Source organism: Manis pentadactyla, chromosome 4, assembly GCF_030020395.1.
Source record: "Manis pentadactyla isolate mManPen7 chromosome 4, mManPen7.hap1, whole genome shotgun sequence".
NCBI lineage: Eukaryota > Metazoa > Chordata > Mammalia > Pholidota > Manidae > Manis > Manis pentadactyla.
The window spans coordinates 81,788,713-81,808,727 of record NC_080022.1 but is presented as its reverse complement, the minus strand read 5'-3'; the positions used below and the strand labels follow the sequence as shown (position 1 = coordinate 81,808,727).

General features: G+C 38.4%; 1 protein-coding gene across 1 annotated transcript in view; it reads left to right on the top strand.

The window, feature by feature from the left end:
- The first annotated feature begins 1,926 nt into the window (after positions 1-1,926).
- ALG14 (ALG14 UDP-N-acetylglucosaminyltransferase subunit) overlaps positions 1,927-20,015 on the top strand; it is a 98,747-nt gene continuing 80,658 nt past the window's right edge. The window contains exons 1-2 of the mRNA XM_036906487.2: positions 1,927-2,122; positions 5,539-5,690. Coding sequence (XP_036762382.1) covers positions 1,987-2,122; positions 5,539-5,690 — 288 coding nt within the window. The 5' untranslated portion in view covers positions 1,927-1,986. The remainder of the gene's footprint in view (positions 2,123-5,538; positions 5,691-20,015) is intronic.

Here is a 20,015-nt window from a genome sequence, read left to right as displayed (position 1 = left end):
GCCTTTGCTAGAAATGGCAGAGTGTGCCATAAAAGAAAACTACATCCTTTGTAATATTCTTAAGCTGTTTTTCATACTGCACCAGAAGCCCTACCTCTGGACCTCCAATTTATTTGTAAGCCCAGGGGATTCTGATTACATCAAAATTTGAGAGGCACTTACAGACTTCTAAGAACACAACTATAAATTTTCTCCACCACTTACTAGCTAAAAAAATCATAGGGAAATTATTTAACTTTTTGAATCTGTTTATCTGTAAAGATGGGAATAATATTCACCTTATGTACTTATTGTGAGGATGTAGGGTTATAAGGATTTGATGTAAGACTGAATACAGTAAGTGCTGTGAAGATCATTGGCCAGAAAATGACATTGCAATGTCCCTAAATGGTTCCAAGCTTGCCTACAGATAGAAATTGACACACTGGCTAGATAAACTGATCCCAGGCCTCTCCCCTGGACATACAGATTCAGTTGCTCCCTGTTGAACCCTGAGAGACTGCATCTTTAAAAACACATTCTAGGCTCCAGACACATTCTAGGCTCCAGACCAATGTGATAATCAAGCAAGTATGAATTTAGCAAGGAATATGTGATGTGCTACTCTGGTGCTGCAGGAGCTAGGATTTTTGGTTCCTAAATCTAGATCTGCCACTATTTCACTTGAGCAAGCTATTTCACCTTTCTAGATCTGTACTCATCCATATACTTGTCCTATCTAACCTAAAAATCTATAGGAACAGAAGGCAAAGTACACTTGGGGTAAAGGGACTTCTTTAATCTCAGTACTTTTATATTGCTCCAATGTAGATTAAGTAGACATAAAAACAAGCAAAACTGGGATGGGCGATGTTTGGCTTTGCAGTAAAACTAACTGAATATTAATTGTAGGACAATGCCTTCCTTATCCTGTTACTTTAAACTAAAGCTTCCACTCTGTAGATAAAGTGAAGGTTCCTGTGGCCAGTATTCTCACCTAGCCCTAGTTGGCTAGCTCACTACACACGTGTGGGCAACACATAGTTATTTTCTCTATATAAAGAGCCCTGCCCAGCGCTCTGAGCAACAAGGAGACAGTGTGCTCCTTGTACGGCTGCAAGGTTGCCGGAGAGCAGAGCAGAGCAGAGGCTGGAGTGGTGACAGCACGGAGGACAGAGAGTAGGACGGCTGCAGGGCCAGAGAGGCCCAGAGGCAGAGACTGCCTTGCTGCATGCAGACTTGCTCTGAGTGGACAGGATTCTAGTGATTGACCTGCCACCGTAGGAATAAGTTGGGTATAAACCCTTTCACCCCAAGAACATTCCATTGTCATTTGGTCACATTGAATCCATAGTGAGTTTGCCCGGAGCTGAATCCCACTGGCAAGACACACTCCTCTCAGGATCATGACATAATTTGAGGTGATCGCCCTTATCTACTCTAGTCAACAGTTTGAGATTGTGAAAACCCCTAGAAAACTTAAAAACATGGATGTTGGGAAAGAGAACAGCCATCTAGCTTGAGGGCCCTAAATTCAATTATTTGTACCAAGGTGTCTTTTACAGGCAAACACTTTCAGTAACGGCTGCATGTGCAACAGAAACATTCCCCTGGCATTCAAAAAAGAAGGGAATGAAGTGAGGGAGGAAGGAGGAAGTAAGCGCGAGGTCTGCCATGGCCGCAGGTGGAATTTACGAAGTTAGTACAGCTGGCGCCTTCGGGGCTCACATGAGCTCGTCACGGGTGGAAATCTGACTTCTCTAGGGCTAAATTGCCCTAATTTCAGTTTATACTTGGAGGGTGACCGCCAGAACCTGGCAGGGAAACCCAGAAGGCCTCAGAGCCCGGATTTCTGCCTTTGACCCTAAACTTCTACCAGCACAAACAAGCCCCGCCTACCGAGGAGCTCGACACGCCCCGTTTGAGTCTCCTCGGAACCCGTAGTTCTTGAACTTTGACCGCTCCTCAGCGACGCCTCCGGAGAACACGCATGCGTTGTTTCTTTGAATGTCTTACGCCTTTATCTTCGCAGCGGCCGGAGGAGCGGTGGCTGTGCTCCTGGCGCTGAGGCTATGGATGGTACTTCGTTGCCAGGCCGTGGGACCCCGTGAGTCTCTCAGGCTCTTGGTGGTGGCTGGGTCTGGTAAGTTCAAGGGCGGTGACTGTCGGGTTTGGGTCCGTCACTACAAACGCGACGCTCTTCCCTGGTCGCCTTAGCACTTTTTGGAGCTTTGCATGCTGAGATTTGTAGTTTCTCTGCGTTGCCGGAACCTGACCAGCCAGGACAAAATGCTGGTTTGCTGACGTGGAAGCCGTTTGATGCTAACATGGAATTTCCCTGAATATAAATTGCTGTTCTGCATTTTTAATCTAGGCATTGCATATTTAGGGTTTATGAATACTACTACATGATAAATGAGACAAAGAGTTAAATATCATATTTATAAATACACATACTCTATGAGGATAAAAACAATTACCTACTGACCATAGAACAATACACATTTCAAGATAGTGTGTCAAAGTATGTAAAACAAGCTGTCCTGTCAGATAATGCCATATAAACAGATACAGATTCCAGCTCTGTAGGCGCTTACAATTTTAAGTGGTCAGTTCTGTCAGAGATACGCATACAGTGTACATTTAGAAATGCCAGGAGATTGTGTCCAGATAGAATAATATAGTACGAGCAAATGTTATAAGCATGTTCATGTATGATTCATTAGTTTCACTTAACATATTTTGAGCCATTGGAGAGGTCAGGCACTATGCAAAGCTCTGGAAATACCAAAACTAACACTACTTGCTATGGAGTAGGGACTATGCCCCGAGAACTGTGAAAGGTGCAAGGGTACAGCAGTAAATGAAGTGGAGATTATGGAAAAACAGAAAACAAAAAGCAAAATAGGTACTTGCCATAACAAGATAAGTGCTACAATGTGGGAAGTACAGACTGCTGTGGAAGTGTTCAAGAAGGACACCGCTTTATCTGAGCCTGAGACAGGAAGCTTCCTGGAGGAAATAAGGTCTAAACTGAGATTTGAAAGATGGCCAAGAATTAAGCAGACAAAGGGGAGCTGGGACTTTAAGGGCTGGGAGGGTGTGAAAAGAAGGCACAAGTACTTGGAATGTACAGACGTGAGAGGACACTCATTATTGTATTTGAGTTCTATGTGGGCAGGTAAGCCCAGTCCAAATCCTAATGGGTGTTTAAACCCTTCTCTGTAGAGCTATTAGCACTACTCCACTGCTTCTTACCATGTAGGGATTAGAACCATGGGCCCTAGATCGATCTAATGCTGGAGATGAATCACTTCGCTGCCATTTACTAACTTGGTGATCTGGAGCAAATCAACTAACTTCACTGAGCCTTCTCTTTCCACCTTGAAAAATGTGGGATGAGAAGAGATGTGGTGACATTAAATGTGGTAGTGTTTAGCAAAGTACTTGGCATAAAGGAATCATTTAATAAATTGTGACTATTGTTAGTTCTGGTAGCAAAGGGCTCTTTTAAAGTATTTTTGAATGGAGGTGACCCAATTAAATCTAAGCTTTCCCAAAGATCATTCAGCCTATGTTGTCAAGAGAATTTTTGACCAGGACTGAGGTAGGGGAACAAATAGAAGCCTTATTTTAAATAGTTTGACTTGGATGATGGTGTGCAGATGGAGTGATATGTATGCATTTAAATGAGGTTTAGTAGATTAAAAAAGAAATAATAGGTCTTGTGGATTCAAAGTGGTGGGAGAGGAAGGGCTCAAGAATGATGTCCAAATTTCCATCTTGAACAAATGGATGTATGTCTGTTAAAGCCATTCACTTGGTAGCATTAGATTTGGTGGACTGGGGGCCAAAGTTAACATTGAGAATTTGTCTAACATGTGTTGCCCTCTGTCATGCAAACCATTTAGGGTAGGGAGAGATCAAGGACCTCAAAGAATTGTCCAAGACAAAGAGACACTTGTAGTTAAACAGTTTAATAGTTCATGTACAAAATTTTGGAGGAAGGGGAAGGCATTTTCAGGAATGTTTTCTTTTCAGATGTAAATATTTATTAATAATAATTCAGTGTTATTGATCAACCACTTTTATTCAAAGAACATCAATCAAAATTATGACTTTTCTTTGATATACCATATGGTGTCCTTAGGCATATCTTAGATTTAGTATCTAGCACTCATCCATCCATTCATTCAATAATAGGAGTGGCACTAGAGGTACATCAGTTACAAAATGAGCAAAAATCCCTGCTGTCATGGTACATACCTTCTAGCTGAGCAAGGGTGAGGGGAGGCAAAACAAAAATAAATAAACTGCATAGTAAATTATATGGTGATAAATACTATGAAGTAGGGAAAGGGAGTTGCATTTTAGAAGAATTGCCTGGGAAAGCCTTCCTGGGAAGATGACAGATACCCACTAGCAAGGAGGCTGGCGACTGAGTAAGGAGGGAATCAGCAGATGAGGGCCATGAGGTAACAGAGAAGGGGTCAGTTTACAAGAAGTCTTTTATTCCATGTGAGAGGAGAAGCCATTGGAGGGTTTGAGCAGAGATAAACAATTTGATATACTTTTTAAACTAGAATCACACTGGATGGTGTGTTGAGAAAAGACTGAAGTGGACACTTGAATAGCGAAGTAGAGTTGGGAGAATAGACCAGAGGCTTTGGTCATAATCCATGTGAGAATAATATGGCTTGGAGCAGGATGGGGGCAAAGGAGGTGGTGAGAAGTGGTTGGATTCTGGATACATCTTAAGGTAGAACTTGGGTGCACGGTTTTGAAATTAAAGTTTAAAAATTTTAGAGGTTACACAATTTCAAAAATTAACAAACAGCTGTTCAGTGAGGCTGGTTTAAATAGTTGAGGCCCTGTGGTATGCTGAGACTGCTCTTGGGAGCGGGACTTAGAATGGTAAACAAAAGTCCTCTTCAGGACAACCCAGCCCTGTGGATCAGTGCTCATTCTTCCTGATGTTTGGTACTTCTCAATACAGCACTATTAGCTACCATCTTCCCATTTTCAACCTACTTTCTTGACCTTACTTCACCCTCATCCATCTTCCAGTATTCTTACTATCCCTTAAACACACCTCTCAGATCTTGCCAACTCATGTCATAATAAATCCCGGCCCCGCCAATAGCCTTCCTACTCCTCTCTGTCCATTAGCTTCACCTTTCAAGTTATCTCAACCTTTAACTGGATCTCTCACACGCTTTTGGCATGGTTTTGCACAGCCATTTACTTGCCTCCTCCAACTCCCATTTAAATTTTTCTTGCTGTTTTGCGTGGGTCTTTATATGTCTGTGTGTGTCTGGCCCTTCTCCTGCCAGGCTTCTTGATAACAGAAACTGCGTCTTAACTTCTTTGTACCTTTCTCAGCGCCACTACTAGTGCTGCTTTTATGTTTATTATTCTATTTCCCGTGTAAAAGTGGTATTTATATGAAGGCATAGATTATTGTTTATAAATATTTCTTGTCTTATGAGAAGTACATAAAACATAGCATCAGTATAACATAGTCATCGTAATCTTAGGCCTTCCATTGTTTTTTTCCAGGTGGTCATACCACTGAGATCCTGAGACTGCTTGAGAACTTGTCCAGTGCTTACTGTCCTAGACATTATATCATTGCTGACACTGATGAAATGAGTGCCCATAAGATAAAGTCTTTTGAACTAAATCGACCTGATAGAGACTCTAGTGGCATGGTAAGTGATAATTTCTATTTTTAAGAAAGTTGCAGGTTGTATATTGAATATAATTATCTCTGGAAACAATCTCATGGCACTTCAGTGTCCGTACAAGGCAGTCAGATTTTTTTTTTTTTTTTGTAGATAATTATTTTTTATTGAAGGGTAGTTGACACACAGTATTACATTAGTTTCAGGTGTACAACACAGTGATTCAACATTTATATACATGATAATTCTAGGTACCAGCTATCACCATATCAAGTTAACAATATTTTGACTATATTCCTTATGCTATACATTACATCCCGGTTACTTATTTATTTTACAATTGGAAGTGTGTACTTTTTTTTTTTTTTTTGAGGGCATCTCTCATATTTATTGATCAAATGGCTGTTAACAATAAAATTCCGTATAGGGGAGTCAATGCTCAATCATTAATCCACCCCAAGCCTAATTTTCATCAGTCTCCAATCTTCTGAAGCATAACGAACAAGTTCTTACATGGGGAACAAATTCTTACATAGTGAATAAGTTCTTACATGGTGAACAAATTCTTACATAGTGAATAAGTTACATGGTGAACAGTACAAGGGCAGTCATCACAGAAACCTTCGGTTTTGCTCATGCATTATGAACTATAAACAGTTCAAATATGAATACTCATTTGGTTTTTATACTTGATTTATATGTGGATACCACATTTCTCTCTTTATTATTATTATTTTTAATAAAATGCTGAAGTGGTAGGTAGATACAAGATAAAGGTAGAAAACATAGTTTAGTGTTGTAAGAGAGCAAATGTAGATGATCAGGTGTGTGCCTGTAGACTATGTGTTAATCCAAGCTAGACCAGGGCAATAAAACATCCACGTATGCAGAAGATTTCTCTCAGAATGGGGGGGGAGGTTCTAAGCCTCACCTCTGTTGATCCCCAATTTCTCACCTGATGGCCCCCCTGCGACTGTGCCTGTCTTAGGTTGTTCCTCCCTTGAGGAATCTTACCCGTCTCTGGCTAACCAGTCATCTTCCTGAGCCATACAGGGAAATGTAAAGTTGGTAAGTGAGAGAGAATCCTTATTGTTTGAAAAGGTTAGCTTTTTACTTCTTTGCATATTTATGCCCTGTGGCTTCTATGCCCAGCATTTGTCTTGAGGTATCTTTACCACTTGGAAGAATTATGATACTCAGTAAATTTGATATGAGGCACGAATTCTATTTAAGGGTTGTAATTAGGAGGGAAGAAGAAAAGCTATAGAAGTAGCAGGCGGAAGAAAACATGGGAAGATTGATTATTTCTTTGACATATATTCTTGTAGAGTAACTTCAGCATGTATAGGTTTTAAACTACTAATTAAATTGCGCACACACATTAACATAATAGGAGTATAGTTACAAAACCAAAGCATACCTGTAATTACCAGCCATCTCCAGTGAAACCAAGAAAACCAGTTAGGCACCTTAGGCATTTGTGAAAACTTATCTATGATATGGTGGATATTGTCCAACTGAGCTTGAACAGTCTGAGAGAAATCAGACAAATTGAAACAACCCATTCCTGGGGACTGTTCACATCCCATTTGTTCTTTTAACAGTAAACAGTCTGTAGTTGTAAGATTTTGGAGCACTACAATTTTCACTTCTCCTAATTCTTGGTTGAGTTCCAACAGTATAGATCCAGTCAAATTTGTTGTTTTACTGTACGCACAGGCCAGCTTAGATATCTCCTTCTTCATTCCCATGGCAAGTCCAGGAATTGGTGGGATGAGTGCATCTACACCTGTAGCAGTGCATGGATCTTTGTTGGGGTTTTTTGATGATCATTTTCCGGCATGAGTCTTCCAGAGAGTGCTGATGTTGGAAGTTCTTTTTCATATCGTATCTTAGTTCATTTTCAGGGTAGCCAAATTAGGCTTTGATCCTCTGTATAAACACAAACAGACCCTTTGCCTACACTTTTATATGCCCTTTATACCCCTGTGTAGAACTCATTGGAGGTCACCACACAGGAACTGCTTTTTTTTTTTTTTGGTATCATTAATCTACACTTATATGACAAATATTATGTTTACTAGGCTCTCCCCTATACCATGTCCCCACTATAAACCCCTTTACAGTCACTGTCCATCAGCATAGCAAAATGTTGTAGAATCACTACTTGCCTTCTCTGTGTTGTACAACCCTCCCCTTTCTCCCACCCACCATGCATGCTAATCTTAATACCCCCCTTCTTCTCCCCCCCCCACCTTTATCCCTCCCTACCCACCCATCCTCCCCAGTCCCTTTCCCTTTGGTACCTGTTAGTCCATTCTTGAGTTCTGTGATCCTGCTGCTGTTTCGTTCCTTCAGTTTTTCCTTTGTTCTTATATTCCACAGATGAGTGAATTCATTTGGTATTTCTCTTTCTCCGCTTGGCTTGTTTCACTGAGCATAATACCCTCCAGCTCCATCCATGTTGCTACAAATGGTAGGATTTGCCCTTTTCTTATGGCTGAGTAGTATTCCATTGTGTATATGTACCACATCTTCTTTATCCATTCATCTATCGATGGACATTTAGGTTGCTTCCAATTCTTGGCTATTGTAAATAGTGCTGCGATAAACATAGGGGTGCATTGGTCTTTCTCAAACTTGATTGCTGCATTCTTAGGGTAAATTCCTAGGAGTGCAATTCCTGGGTCAAATGGTAAGTCTGTTTTGAGCATTTTGATGTACCTCCATACTGCTTTCCACAATGGTTGAACTAATTTACATTCCCACCAGCAGTGTAGGAGGGTTCCCCTTTCTCCACAGCCTCGCCAACATTTGTTGTTGTTGGTCTTTTGGATGACAGCCATCCTTACTGGTGTGAGGTGATACCTCACTGTAGTTTTAATTTGCATTTCTCTGATAATCAGCGATGTGGAGCATCTTTTCATGTGTCTGTTGGCCATCTGTATTTCTTTTTTGGAGAACTGTCTGTTCAGTTCCTCTGCCCATTTTTTAATTGGGTTATTTGTTTTTTGTTTGTTGAGGCGTGTGAGCTCTTTATATATTCTGGACGTCAAGCCTTTATCAGATGTGTCATTTTCAAATATATTCTCCCATACTGTAGGGTTCCTTTTTGTTCTATTGATGGTGTCTTTTGCTGTACAGAAGTTTTTCAGCTTAATATAGTCCCACTTGTTCATTTTTGCTGTTGTTTTCCTTGCCCGAGGAGATATGTTCAAGAAGAGGTCACTCATGTTTATGTCTAAGAGGTTTTAAGGCAGTCAGATTTTTATTGCTGACTAAATAATGTAGGACTAAGAATCTCTGTTTGACTTCCTTCCTCCATTAATTTACTGCTGGAACAGTGCATCCCCTGTTAGAAAAAAAGCACCACCCCATTCTTGAAAGGGTCTTACTTATGAACTTGAAGCTGGAAGAGTTTCTGCAGAGATGGAGAGAGAGCCATTGAGGTGTTAGTTTGAACATGCCTGTGTCATTTCTGCTGGCCACCCCTGTGCCACACTTGGGGAGGGGACAACAGGTGGAGATGCCTTCCCACCAAGCCTGCTAAAGGTAGGAACCCACTTAGTCCTCTCTTTCTGCCCTACAGCTTAGGGGAATTGTACCTTCAGCCCCCCAGTAGTTATCCATTGTACCTTCCATAGAGCTCACAAGACTGGGAGAGGCAGGGATCTCCTGAAGAAATAAGTAGTGACCAATACCTTTTCTGGCAGTCTTTGTCAGCTGAGAGTACTGACTAGCACAGTAGCCACCAGTACTGGCCCAGCCCATTTATTGAGAAGTCCTTTTGCCACTGATCTGCATATAGAAAGTACATGAAAGTTTCTATGTATGTATAGATCTGTATCTGGGCTTTCTTCTTTGTTAACCGGTTCATTGGTCTATCTGTGGGCGGATACCAAGTTCACTTAGTCTTACTCTTCATTAAGTGTCTTAATTGTTCTTACTTTTTCACATAGGTTTTTGAATTAACTTTGACAGGTTCACAGAGAACACTGTTGGAATTTTTATTTGAGTTTAATTGAATCAGTACATCAATTTGGAGAAGAACTTACATCTATATGATGATAATGTTCCTATCCAGGAACATCATCTATCTTTCCATTATTTTCATCTACTTTCATGCTTTTCAGTAACATTTCTAATTTTCTTCATAAGAATCACGCATGTCTTTTGTTGTTTTTATTTCTAGGTACCTGTATTGTTTTATTATCATCATAAATGATATATCTTTTAACACTATTCCTGTCTTGAAGTATATAGATATACAATTGATTTTTCTATAGTGATCTTATTAGAACCACCTTGCCACACTCTAATTTTAATTGTACATTTTAGTGTTACCTGTGAAGATAATCTCATCATCTACAAACAGTAACAATTATGATTCTAATCCTTACACCCCTTCCTTTTCTAATTTTGTTAGAACTTCTAGAACAGTAATGAAAAGGAACAATGTAGTGGAACATCTTTATATTCCTTCTGATTTTAAAATTTGCCACGAGTTTTATTTTAAATCATGTTTGGTTGTTGATTTTTATCAAAACATCTGAAATATTATATGCTTTTTCCAATTTTATCTCTTTAAAATTACATGGTTGAACTATTCTTGAATTCCTGAAATAAGCCCATCTTGTTCATAGTGCATTATGTTTTAATACATTGCTAGATTTTGTTTGCAAACATATCACTTAAAATTTTTTCATTTATGTTTAAGAGTGAGATTGCCTTTAAATTTTCCTTTCTTATGCTATTCTGTTAGTTTTGGTATCAAGGCTACACTATTCTCCTAATGTGAGTAGAATGTACGTGATTTTTCATTCTGGGGAGGAATTTGTGTAAGTGTAGAATTAGTTTTTAAGTTTTGTAGAACTTATCTATAAAGCCACCTGGCCCTGATGTGTCATTTTTGTTCTGGTGATTGAACTCTTCAGGCTTTCAGTTTGTTCTTAAGTTACTGTTGCTAAGATATTTTTCTAGAAATACATCTGTTTTTTGAAGTTTACAAATGTATTAACATAAATATTTTTATAATATTCTCTTGTCGTTTTTATAATCTGTGCTGTAGTGTTTCATGGTGAATCTTTGTCCATCTCTTCATTTTTCTATATTTTAGGCATATCTTTTATAAATTACATATGGCACAAATTTTAAAATTCAAAATCAAGAATCATTATGTTCTAACTAGCATGTTTGTTACATGTATGTTTATTGTGATTACTAATGTATTAGTTTTGTTTCTATTGTTTTATATGGTTCTTCCTACTTACCATACTTTTTCTTTAGATGTTTTTTTTTTGTTTTTTTTTTCCTTTTCTGTCTTCTTTTTAAATTGAGTTTCCTTTTTCTCCTTTTTTTCCTTCTCCTGGAATGGAAATTATTCTTAAACATTATCCTTAGATTGTTAATATGGTTACCTAACTTCAGTCAAAAACTTAGTATCTCTGTCCTCTTTCTGAAGAACAAGGCTTTTAGAATATTTTAACTGTGAGCACCTCCTCCCATCTTATATTTAGTATTTGTTCAGTACTTGGAATCTACCGTGTTTTTTACCACATGAATTATTACTACTATTGTTTTATTCAGTCAGTGCTTATTTAGATGTATATAGAATTTTATTTGCTTCTCCTTGCTACTTTTTTTTTTTTAATTTTTTATTAAGGTATGATTGATATACACTCTTATGAAGGTTTCACATGAAAAAACAATGTGGTTACTACATTTACCCATATTATCAAGTCCCCACCCATACCCCAGTGCAGTCACTGTCCATCAGTGCAGCAAGTTGCCAGAGATCCACTATGTCCCTTCTCTGTGATACACTGTCATCCCCATGATCCCCCACACCATGTGTACTAAACATAATACCCCTCATATCCTTGCTACTCTTTCCTTTTGGATCCAATGTCTTTCTTCCAGAGGTATGTCTTTTATTAATTCTTTCATGGAATGTCTCTCAGTGGTTTATTCTTTCCATGGTTTTTTTTTTTTTTTTGCCTGAAAATATGTTTTGGTTTTGCCCTTCCTTTTATTGCATTCTGCATTTAGAATCCTAGGTTGGGTTGAATTTTTTCCTTCCTTCATAAATATGAATTTTGCATTCATTCATTTATTTAACAAATATTTATTGAGTACCTACTGAGTGCAAGTGATGTTGTAGTGAATAAAACACCCAAATATCTCTGCCCTTGTGGTGCCTACATTCCAATGGGGGGATAATGAACAATATAATTAAGAAAAATTTATAATGTATTAGTTGTGTTGCTGGGCAGCTGCATCTGGGAGGTCGCTCCCTCCACAGCAGGTGAAACCTTAACCTGGCCAGAGGAGGGTCCTTGAGTCTGAACGAGAAAGAATTCTCCAGCAAGTCAGAAGAGTGTAGGTAAGGAAGGAATTTATTAGAGCGAGAGTCATAATGAGTGGCAGTGACCTTGCAGGCAGTTGAGGGCAGGAAAGTGCAGAGGGAGGAAGCGGGTCACGGTGAGGGTGTTGGGTCAGATTTTTTTAAGACCTTGAAGTCCATTTTTGCTCAAGAGTTTTTTTCCCTGTGAACAGGTGACATGGGGAGCCATTGGAGGTTTTAGGTAGAGTAAACTAAAGACGAGAAGAGCAGAGGCAAGTAAAGGAGTTCGGAGGCTATTCCAGTAATCCAGATGAGAGGCCAGTGTGGCTTAGACCAGGATGGCAAAAGTGGATGTGATGGAAAGTATTCAGAGTCTGGATTTATTTTAAAGGTAGAGCTAAATCTTATCTGCTGGTACATAAGATGTGAGCATGGGAAAAAGTTGAAGAGTGGAGGATGACATCAAGATTTTGGCCTGAGTTACCAGGGAAATGGAGTTGCCATTTATTTACATGAGGAAGCTTACATGAGGGAGCCCGAGGGCTAAGAGTGGGAGGTCTATAAACACCGAAGCAAAGATGTTCACTATGCAGTTGGGTCTATGGATCTGAAGGAGGGAGATCTGGTCTGGAATATGAATGCTGGAGTCGTCTGTGCTTTCATGATAGTACTTAAAACAAGAAACTAGGTGAGATCACCTGGGGATTGAGTATAGTTAGAAGATAGAAGAGGACAGAGAACTGAGCCCCAGGGTCCTATAAGTATAGGGAAACTGTTATAGTCATGGAAGTATCAGCAGTTCATTGTAGGCCTTCGTGTGCCTCCTCTCCAGAACTTTGTAGGGCTCTCAAACCCCAGCCTCAGGTTTTGGCATACTTATGTCTTCCTCCCAAACCTCAGTGTCACAGGCTGTCGGCTTCCTTTTCATTTTCTTCTTGTTTCTGGAAAATAGGGTTTTCTCTTTTTTCCAGTTCATATAAAATATTTTGTTACATTTCTTATAGCATTTTAATCTGTCTGTGGAAGAGGGGCTTTCAGGTTAGTTTATATAGCCATTTTGCCAGTACCAGAGTTAAAAGTCATTTTGATATAAAGTCAGAATTTTACTGTACCACTGTGTAGATGTCTATTCTGGACTATTTGTGGAAATAACAACCCCCAACTCACCCTGTTTTCCTCACTTTTTTTCCTAATGTAACTGACCAACTGCAATTTTCTAGCTATAGCTAATACTCCTGTGGTTAAAGGCCTAGACTATCTCTTTATAAGTTAATTTTTTCAGAGTTAAGTGAGCCATAAAGTCTGCCGCCCTTGAAAGCATTCACATTAATTGCACTCTGTTCCTGGGTCGTATCTGTATCACTTGGAGCACTTTAGTAATAAAAATACATCGATTCACACTGGGTTCTGGTGAGAAAACCAAAGCCTTCTTTTTGGAAAACATAAAGACCTTCCCAGAAATGAGAAGATACTAATTACCAGTTGTTAATCAAAGTTTTCCAAGTAGCGTAGGAATTTTCTATTGTTTTATAACTTACTCTGATACAGAATTATTCCGTAATTTTTAAGAAGTTTTTGCTCATATGGAGAAAAATATTTAAATGCTCATATTTGCCTATTTATGTTTGATAGCAATATACAGCAGATTTTTAAGCTAAATTCTAAATTAGTAATAAAATTTTGTTAATTAAATGGTAGAGACAACCTACTTTTGTTGTATAAACTTCATTCAAATTATCCCTGATTCCTTTGATTCAGGTTAATTTTTTTAGTAGTATTTAAAATCTTTAGGTATATAACTCGCCTTACTTACAATACACAAGAGTGAAGAGAAGTAATTACTCGTGATGTACTTTTTAACTCTAGCCTATGTTTCTCTGAGTAGTTAAACTAACCTTTTAAGAGAAACAGACTTCCTTTGGGAAAAACATCTCAGTTCTACTTGAAGAAAGCAACTGAGATTAGAAAGGTAAGGAGTGGAGAGCTAAGGAAAAAAAAAAGAAAACCAAAAAGCAGAAACAGGCTGTTTAGCTGTGAAATTACTTACATTAAAAAAATCTTGAAAAGCCTTCTAAAGAAAATGTAATTTCCAGGGTTAGTTATAAAGTAAAAGAGTAGCTAAAGTAATGTCTTAGAGAAAAATTGGGTAGTAACCTTTCCAAATAGGACCAATTACAAGAGCTGCATTATCTGAAGGTAAGTGAAAAATCAACCCAGAGCTTTTTTCCTGCAAAACAGTCATCTCAGTGGCCTGTGTTTCAGTAGGATGTCCACGCCTGTGAGACTGGAAGGAAAGGAGGCTCAGGGCATTAGGCTGAAGGTTTTGGTTCATCCTTTTATTTTCTTCCCAATTGAAGCCTTATCTGCTAACTGCCTCCCTTGACAACCGTTATTCCCTGGAACTTCATAAGAGCATGAGTTGACCCCTTTAGATCATGTCAGTGAGAAAAAGCTCAGTGACATTTGTAAAAATGGTTTTTTAAAACTGCATGTAAGAAGTATAGAGTGGGCTTTGTTTATATATAAAACTAGAAGTCACTGAAAACTGATTTGAAGAGTTGAAAATTAGAGCCAACTTTCCTTTCTTGTGGGTTACTTGTCTAGATTTTCCACTGTCTAAATTAGCTGGTGTTTTACCAAGACAAATTATTTGTTTACCCAAAAAATATTAAATGTGTGCCACTTCTATACAGGATACAGTACTTATGTAGCTATTTCAGTAAATCTTATTAGATATATCTCCATAATTAACTGTGGCAGAATTGTAAGTGGTTATTTGTATGTTTCTTTTGTCTTTTGTTTCCAAATTTTATTTTTTTTGCTCCTCAATTTAAAAACTCTGAACAGTAAAGAAGTATATATAATAAAAAGTGTGAGTACCCTATCACTACCCCAGCCCCACTCTTCAGAGGTAAACACTGCACCAACTTGAGTTTTACCCTGCCAGAATAGCTTTTCCCTCCTGTCATACATGTACTTAGAAAATACAAATTACATGTGCATATGTACACAAAACTACATAAAGGGGGGCAGGGTATGGCTAGTTTATAAATCATGCTATATATTCCCAGCTTTTTTCATTTAACCCTATACCTTGATACCTTTCCACGTTGGTATGTGTAGTCTGCCTAGAACTGTTCAGAGATTTCATAGTGGTCAATAGAACTGATGTACCATTTCCCTATTGTGGTTTTCAGTTTTTCACTCAATACTGCAGTAAACATTTTTATACTTGTATCATACATGTTCTATAAGCATTCTTATAACTTTCCAAATGTCCTGCAATAAGATTGTAGAATTTGTTGTTTTGATTAGAAAAAAAAGCTTAAAAAACAAACAAGCCCAAATTAAGTAACTTGCTCAACATTAAAAGACAGGCCCACCCTTTCCCACTTAGCATTTTGCTAGATTATTGATTGATTTCCTGTTTTGAAGTAAATGTTTATAAATATTAAAAGAATATAAATATCATGTGGGGTAGAGACAAATATATTCTATATCCCAAATAATTGTTTGTCTGGTCACTAAATAAAACCTTTTATGCCTTCTATTTCTATTCTTCAGTAATTTGCTTAGGCCGGCCATACTGAGTACCCATTATATGCAAACCCTACATACACTGCCGTTGCTTTGGTCTAGTCTCCTTGTCTGAATCACATTCATACCTGTGACTGCCTACCCTTTCTGTCTAAAATACTGCATTACACAAATAACCTATGATTTTCGCACTTTGAGTGGTTCACTTAATATGCAAAAGTGTATTTGGAGCCAAAGCCAATGTCCGTTAGAGGCACTCTTACTCACTGAAGTCAGTCAGTAGACTTCAGATGTGGTCCCGGAGAACCCTTCTCCGGTGCAGAGAGACTTGTATTTTGGTACTCTGCGGCCTCCGCAGTCCGTATCGCTGTCGTCCCTTCGTGCTGCCACCAGGTGGCAGTGCACTGCTGCACATTGAGCTGTGGAGCGCTGCGTTACGGCCCAGGAGAGGCAGGGGAGGACGGAACTTCAGAATGGCTGATAAGGTGGCAATTTCTGGTGTATATTACAGACTAATCTGGCATGGGGAAAGTGAGAGGTTGTCTCACTTTTTTTTTTAGAAACATCATATATTGTTGCTAAGGATGATTTTCCTCTCCTGAATTTGAAAAGGCTTCATGTGGCTTTAGAGCAGCCTTTCCACCTGGAGAGTGTTTTATTTAAAGACTTTATTCGCCAAACGCCTTTCTGAGGTTGCGGTACTAGTGCTCTTCTTTCTTTAAGATATAGAGCTTTGCCTTCCCAAAAGTAAAATCCTTCCTAAAACTCAGAAGTAGATATTGATTGAGTAGTTTCTGTGTGCAAAATTTGGACTAGGTTTTATGAGAAATACGAGTAAGGAAAAGAACCCTTTTGTCTCAAAAAGTTTTTGGTGCATGCAGAGGCAAAAGCATAAATACTGGAAACCTTAGGAGTTAATTAGTTAAAGTGTTTCTGAGCAGTGCTAGTGAATTAAAAAGGTACCAGGTAACGTCTGGAACCTGGAGTACAGAGTCTGGCTGAAAAGAGGGTCCTGGTGAAGTCTGCCTATAGACCAGTTAGACTTCCCGACTCTACCCTACTCTGGTAAGAAAACCCAAGATTTACACACTGCTCACCTAAAAAGGTTTTGGATTTAGAAGCACCTAGCCAAATGTGGTTGGAGTAAGTGTACCCCCATGTGAATTTAAGGCTTAAGGAAAGTGAACGGCCTCCTGTCACCCTCTCAACACACCCTACTTAGGTCTCCTTTCCAATCAGGCCCCAGAATGCTGCATTTATTTTCCCCAGGCCGGAGACTGAAATTAGCTTTCAAGAAACTGCTCAGGAGAATAGAACTATAGATTCTGACATTTGGGATTTCTCCCAATGAAATGGTCAGGTCCTGACTCTTTTTAAAAAATCTTCTGCGTCACAAGCCCCACCCAGCACTCAGAGCTTCCGGTCTGCCTTTTAATGCCTCATTCTTTAATATGAACCAAGGTTCCTCAGCCTGTGTACTGTAGACGTTTGGCCAGATAAATCTGGTGAGAAGACCGTCCTCTGTGGTGTGGGGTGTTCAGCAGCAACTCTGGCCTTTACCACTAGATGCCGGGAGCACTTCTTCCTTCCCTGCCCCTCACCCTCCAGCTTGGCAGCTAAAGCTGCCTCCAGACCTTGCCGAAATGTCCCTGAGAGAGAGATCTCCCCCTCCCTCGTGAGAGTCACTGGTTTGAACTGGCATCCGCAGACTACCAGATATTGGAGGAAAGCATCTCACAGAAGAAAAAGCGAAACCAACAGGGAAAGGGGAAAGGGCAGTGCAAGGAGCTGGGGTAGAGTGTGGAATGGGGTGGGTTTAATGGAATAGTATCTTCAGATAAATGAGAAGATATTCTGTCTTTAAAGAATGATATCTCTTTTTTATAAACAAGAAAGACCCTTGCCTATTAAAATTTAGATTATGGGAAAATAAAATAAAAATATTGGAAGATCATACTGAGGAACTATGTTATAAAAGCAGAACAAAAAGATATAAACAATAATGAAAAGATAAAATTTGATAATCAAACTGGATGTTGGAGGGCTACCATCCAGAAAGAACAAGAGCACAAGGAAAAAAAATTTTTTTTAAAGCAACGACTGAAGAAAAATTCTCAGAACTAGAAGGACATGACCTTCAAACTAAATGACTACCTGCAGTCCAGTTAAACTGTAGTCAAAACAAGATATATCATCATACAATTTCAAAGCAAGTGACAAAGAAGGTACAAAACTTCCAAAAAGAAAAAGAAAAGAGGAGTCACATTGTGGGTCTAAATGGCACTGAGAATGACTGTTGGAGCAGTGTCCTCAAACTGAGGATGTGCTTAACCAAAACAAAGAGGATCTAAGAAGGAAGAAGACTCCAGCCCTGGATCCAGGGCTCAAGCCCAGGAGAGAAGCAAAGGGCATTTTCCAGGATGGCAGTGGAGGGAGTCCTGGTGTGCAGACCACCATGTGCAGCACCAGCTGGAGCAGAGCACGAAAACAGAGAACACCCTCAAGGGGTGGTGCCAAAAAAGCAGTGGAGATGCTAAGTTACCTCAGGTGTTAACCAACCTGAGAGTACCATGGGGAACTTCAAAACCATGTTTATTTTATTTAGTGCTTTTATTAAAAACAAAAAAGAGAGTATGTGCTTTGAATTCAGGGGAGGGAGTGATCTCTGGGCTTCAGTGTAAAGTTGGGAGTGGTGGCTTCTCCAAAAAGGTAGGGGAAGATAAAGAGAGGACATCATAGGGAAAAGTAAGGAAATTGGACTGTAGAGGATATGTTCAGACAAACGGAGGGTGTGTTTTGACAAGATTCATGACAGGAGATTGGGAATGAAGTCAGTTAAATTATAAGACAAGAAATTAATTTCAATTTTAGAGACCTGAGATCATCTTAGAATGTTCTCAGTTGCAGATAGGATTTAGGTGATCTGATACTTTTTAAGGTTGTATAAGGAGAGTGGAGAGATCATCTCTTGAGTTGTGGATAACGGTTGATTTTTTTCTTTTGTCTTTGAACATTTTCCTGTATTTTCTAAGGTTATGTTTAGAAAACAATGAAACTTATTTTTTAGAAACAAAACTAAGAAGAGATAAAAGCCCCAGTAGAAGTAATCATCTGTTGATGTGAAATATTTATTTTCATATAGATGAAAATGTAAATTTTATAAATGTTTATTTCCATATAAATGAAAACTGCATATTTTCATATTTCATATTTTGCTATATGTGAAATATTTAAATAATCCAAACATATCATAAGCACCAGTATTTTGGAACTGGTATACTTACATTGTGGAAGCACATTTGTTTTTCTGCTTTAACAGAAAGGGGTTCTTTTGGTTTATATCTTTTGATTCATGTATGTGTATGAATATGGCAGTTTGATGGTTACAGGGTTTATAATGTGTATCTCTGAAGTTTACATGACATGCTTCCATTTAACAACACCTACTGTTTTCCACAAGGTGGGGTGCTAACTTCACACAGCAGACTGAGATTGAATATAATTTAGGGGGACTTCTAAATATAATGTATTTGAGAACTCTTTTTTAATTACCAAGCAATTCTAAAATAAATGTTGGTAAATTATGTGATTGCAATTATGAGATTTTGTTTCAGTATATAAATTATGCATTACAATTCATGGTTTAACAATTACATTTTTAGAGTGTGACTATTGTGTATATGCTCTTTTTCCTCTTCGTAATGAACTTTAACTATATTCAACTTAACGTAAAGATAAAATATATCTCTAATTTGGAAGAAGGCCATTTTTAAAAAGTGAAACATCAGAATAAGAAAATATTTGTAATTTATTGCAGTAGAGATCCCAAGGTTGCTATTTCAGTGAATGGATTATTTTAAAAATAGTAATTACTTAATCTGTTAATTCCTTCCTAAATTTTAATTAACCCATCCTCCATCTCTGTAACAAACACAGGTTTAGGTTAAACTTTCTTTGAATCAGATTCTGGATAAGTGGAATTGAAATGGCTATGAATAACATATTGTAGTTACATCAACCCTCTGGTAATTTAACCAGTTTTCCCGTACCAATTAAATTTGTGTGGGATTCTTAAAACAGGCAGAGCCCATAACAGTTTATAATACAGTGCTGTAGTTTCTCTATTTTAAATCAGATTAAAGACATTCTAATAACCAATCTTTAAATTTAAACATTTATATGAATAGCATAATTTTTAAAAACTACATGCTTCCTTTTATTGTGCTGCACAGATACTGTGGTTTTCACAAATTGAAGGTCTGGCAACCCTGCATCAGACAAGTTTATTGGCACCATTTTCCAACAGCATTTGCTCACTTCACATCTATGTGTCACATTTTGGTAATTTTCACTATATTTCAGACTTTTTCATTATTACATTTGTTATGGTGATCTGTGATCAGTGATCTTTGATGTTATTGTGATTATTTGGGGGCATCGAGAACCATGTACACCCATCTGAGATAGAGAAC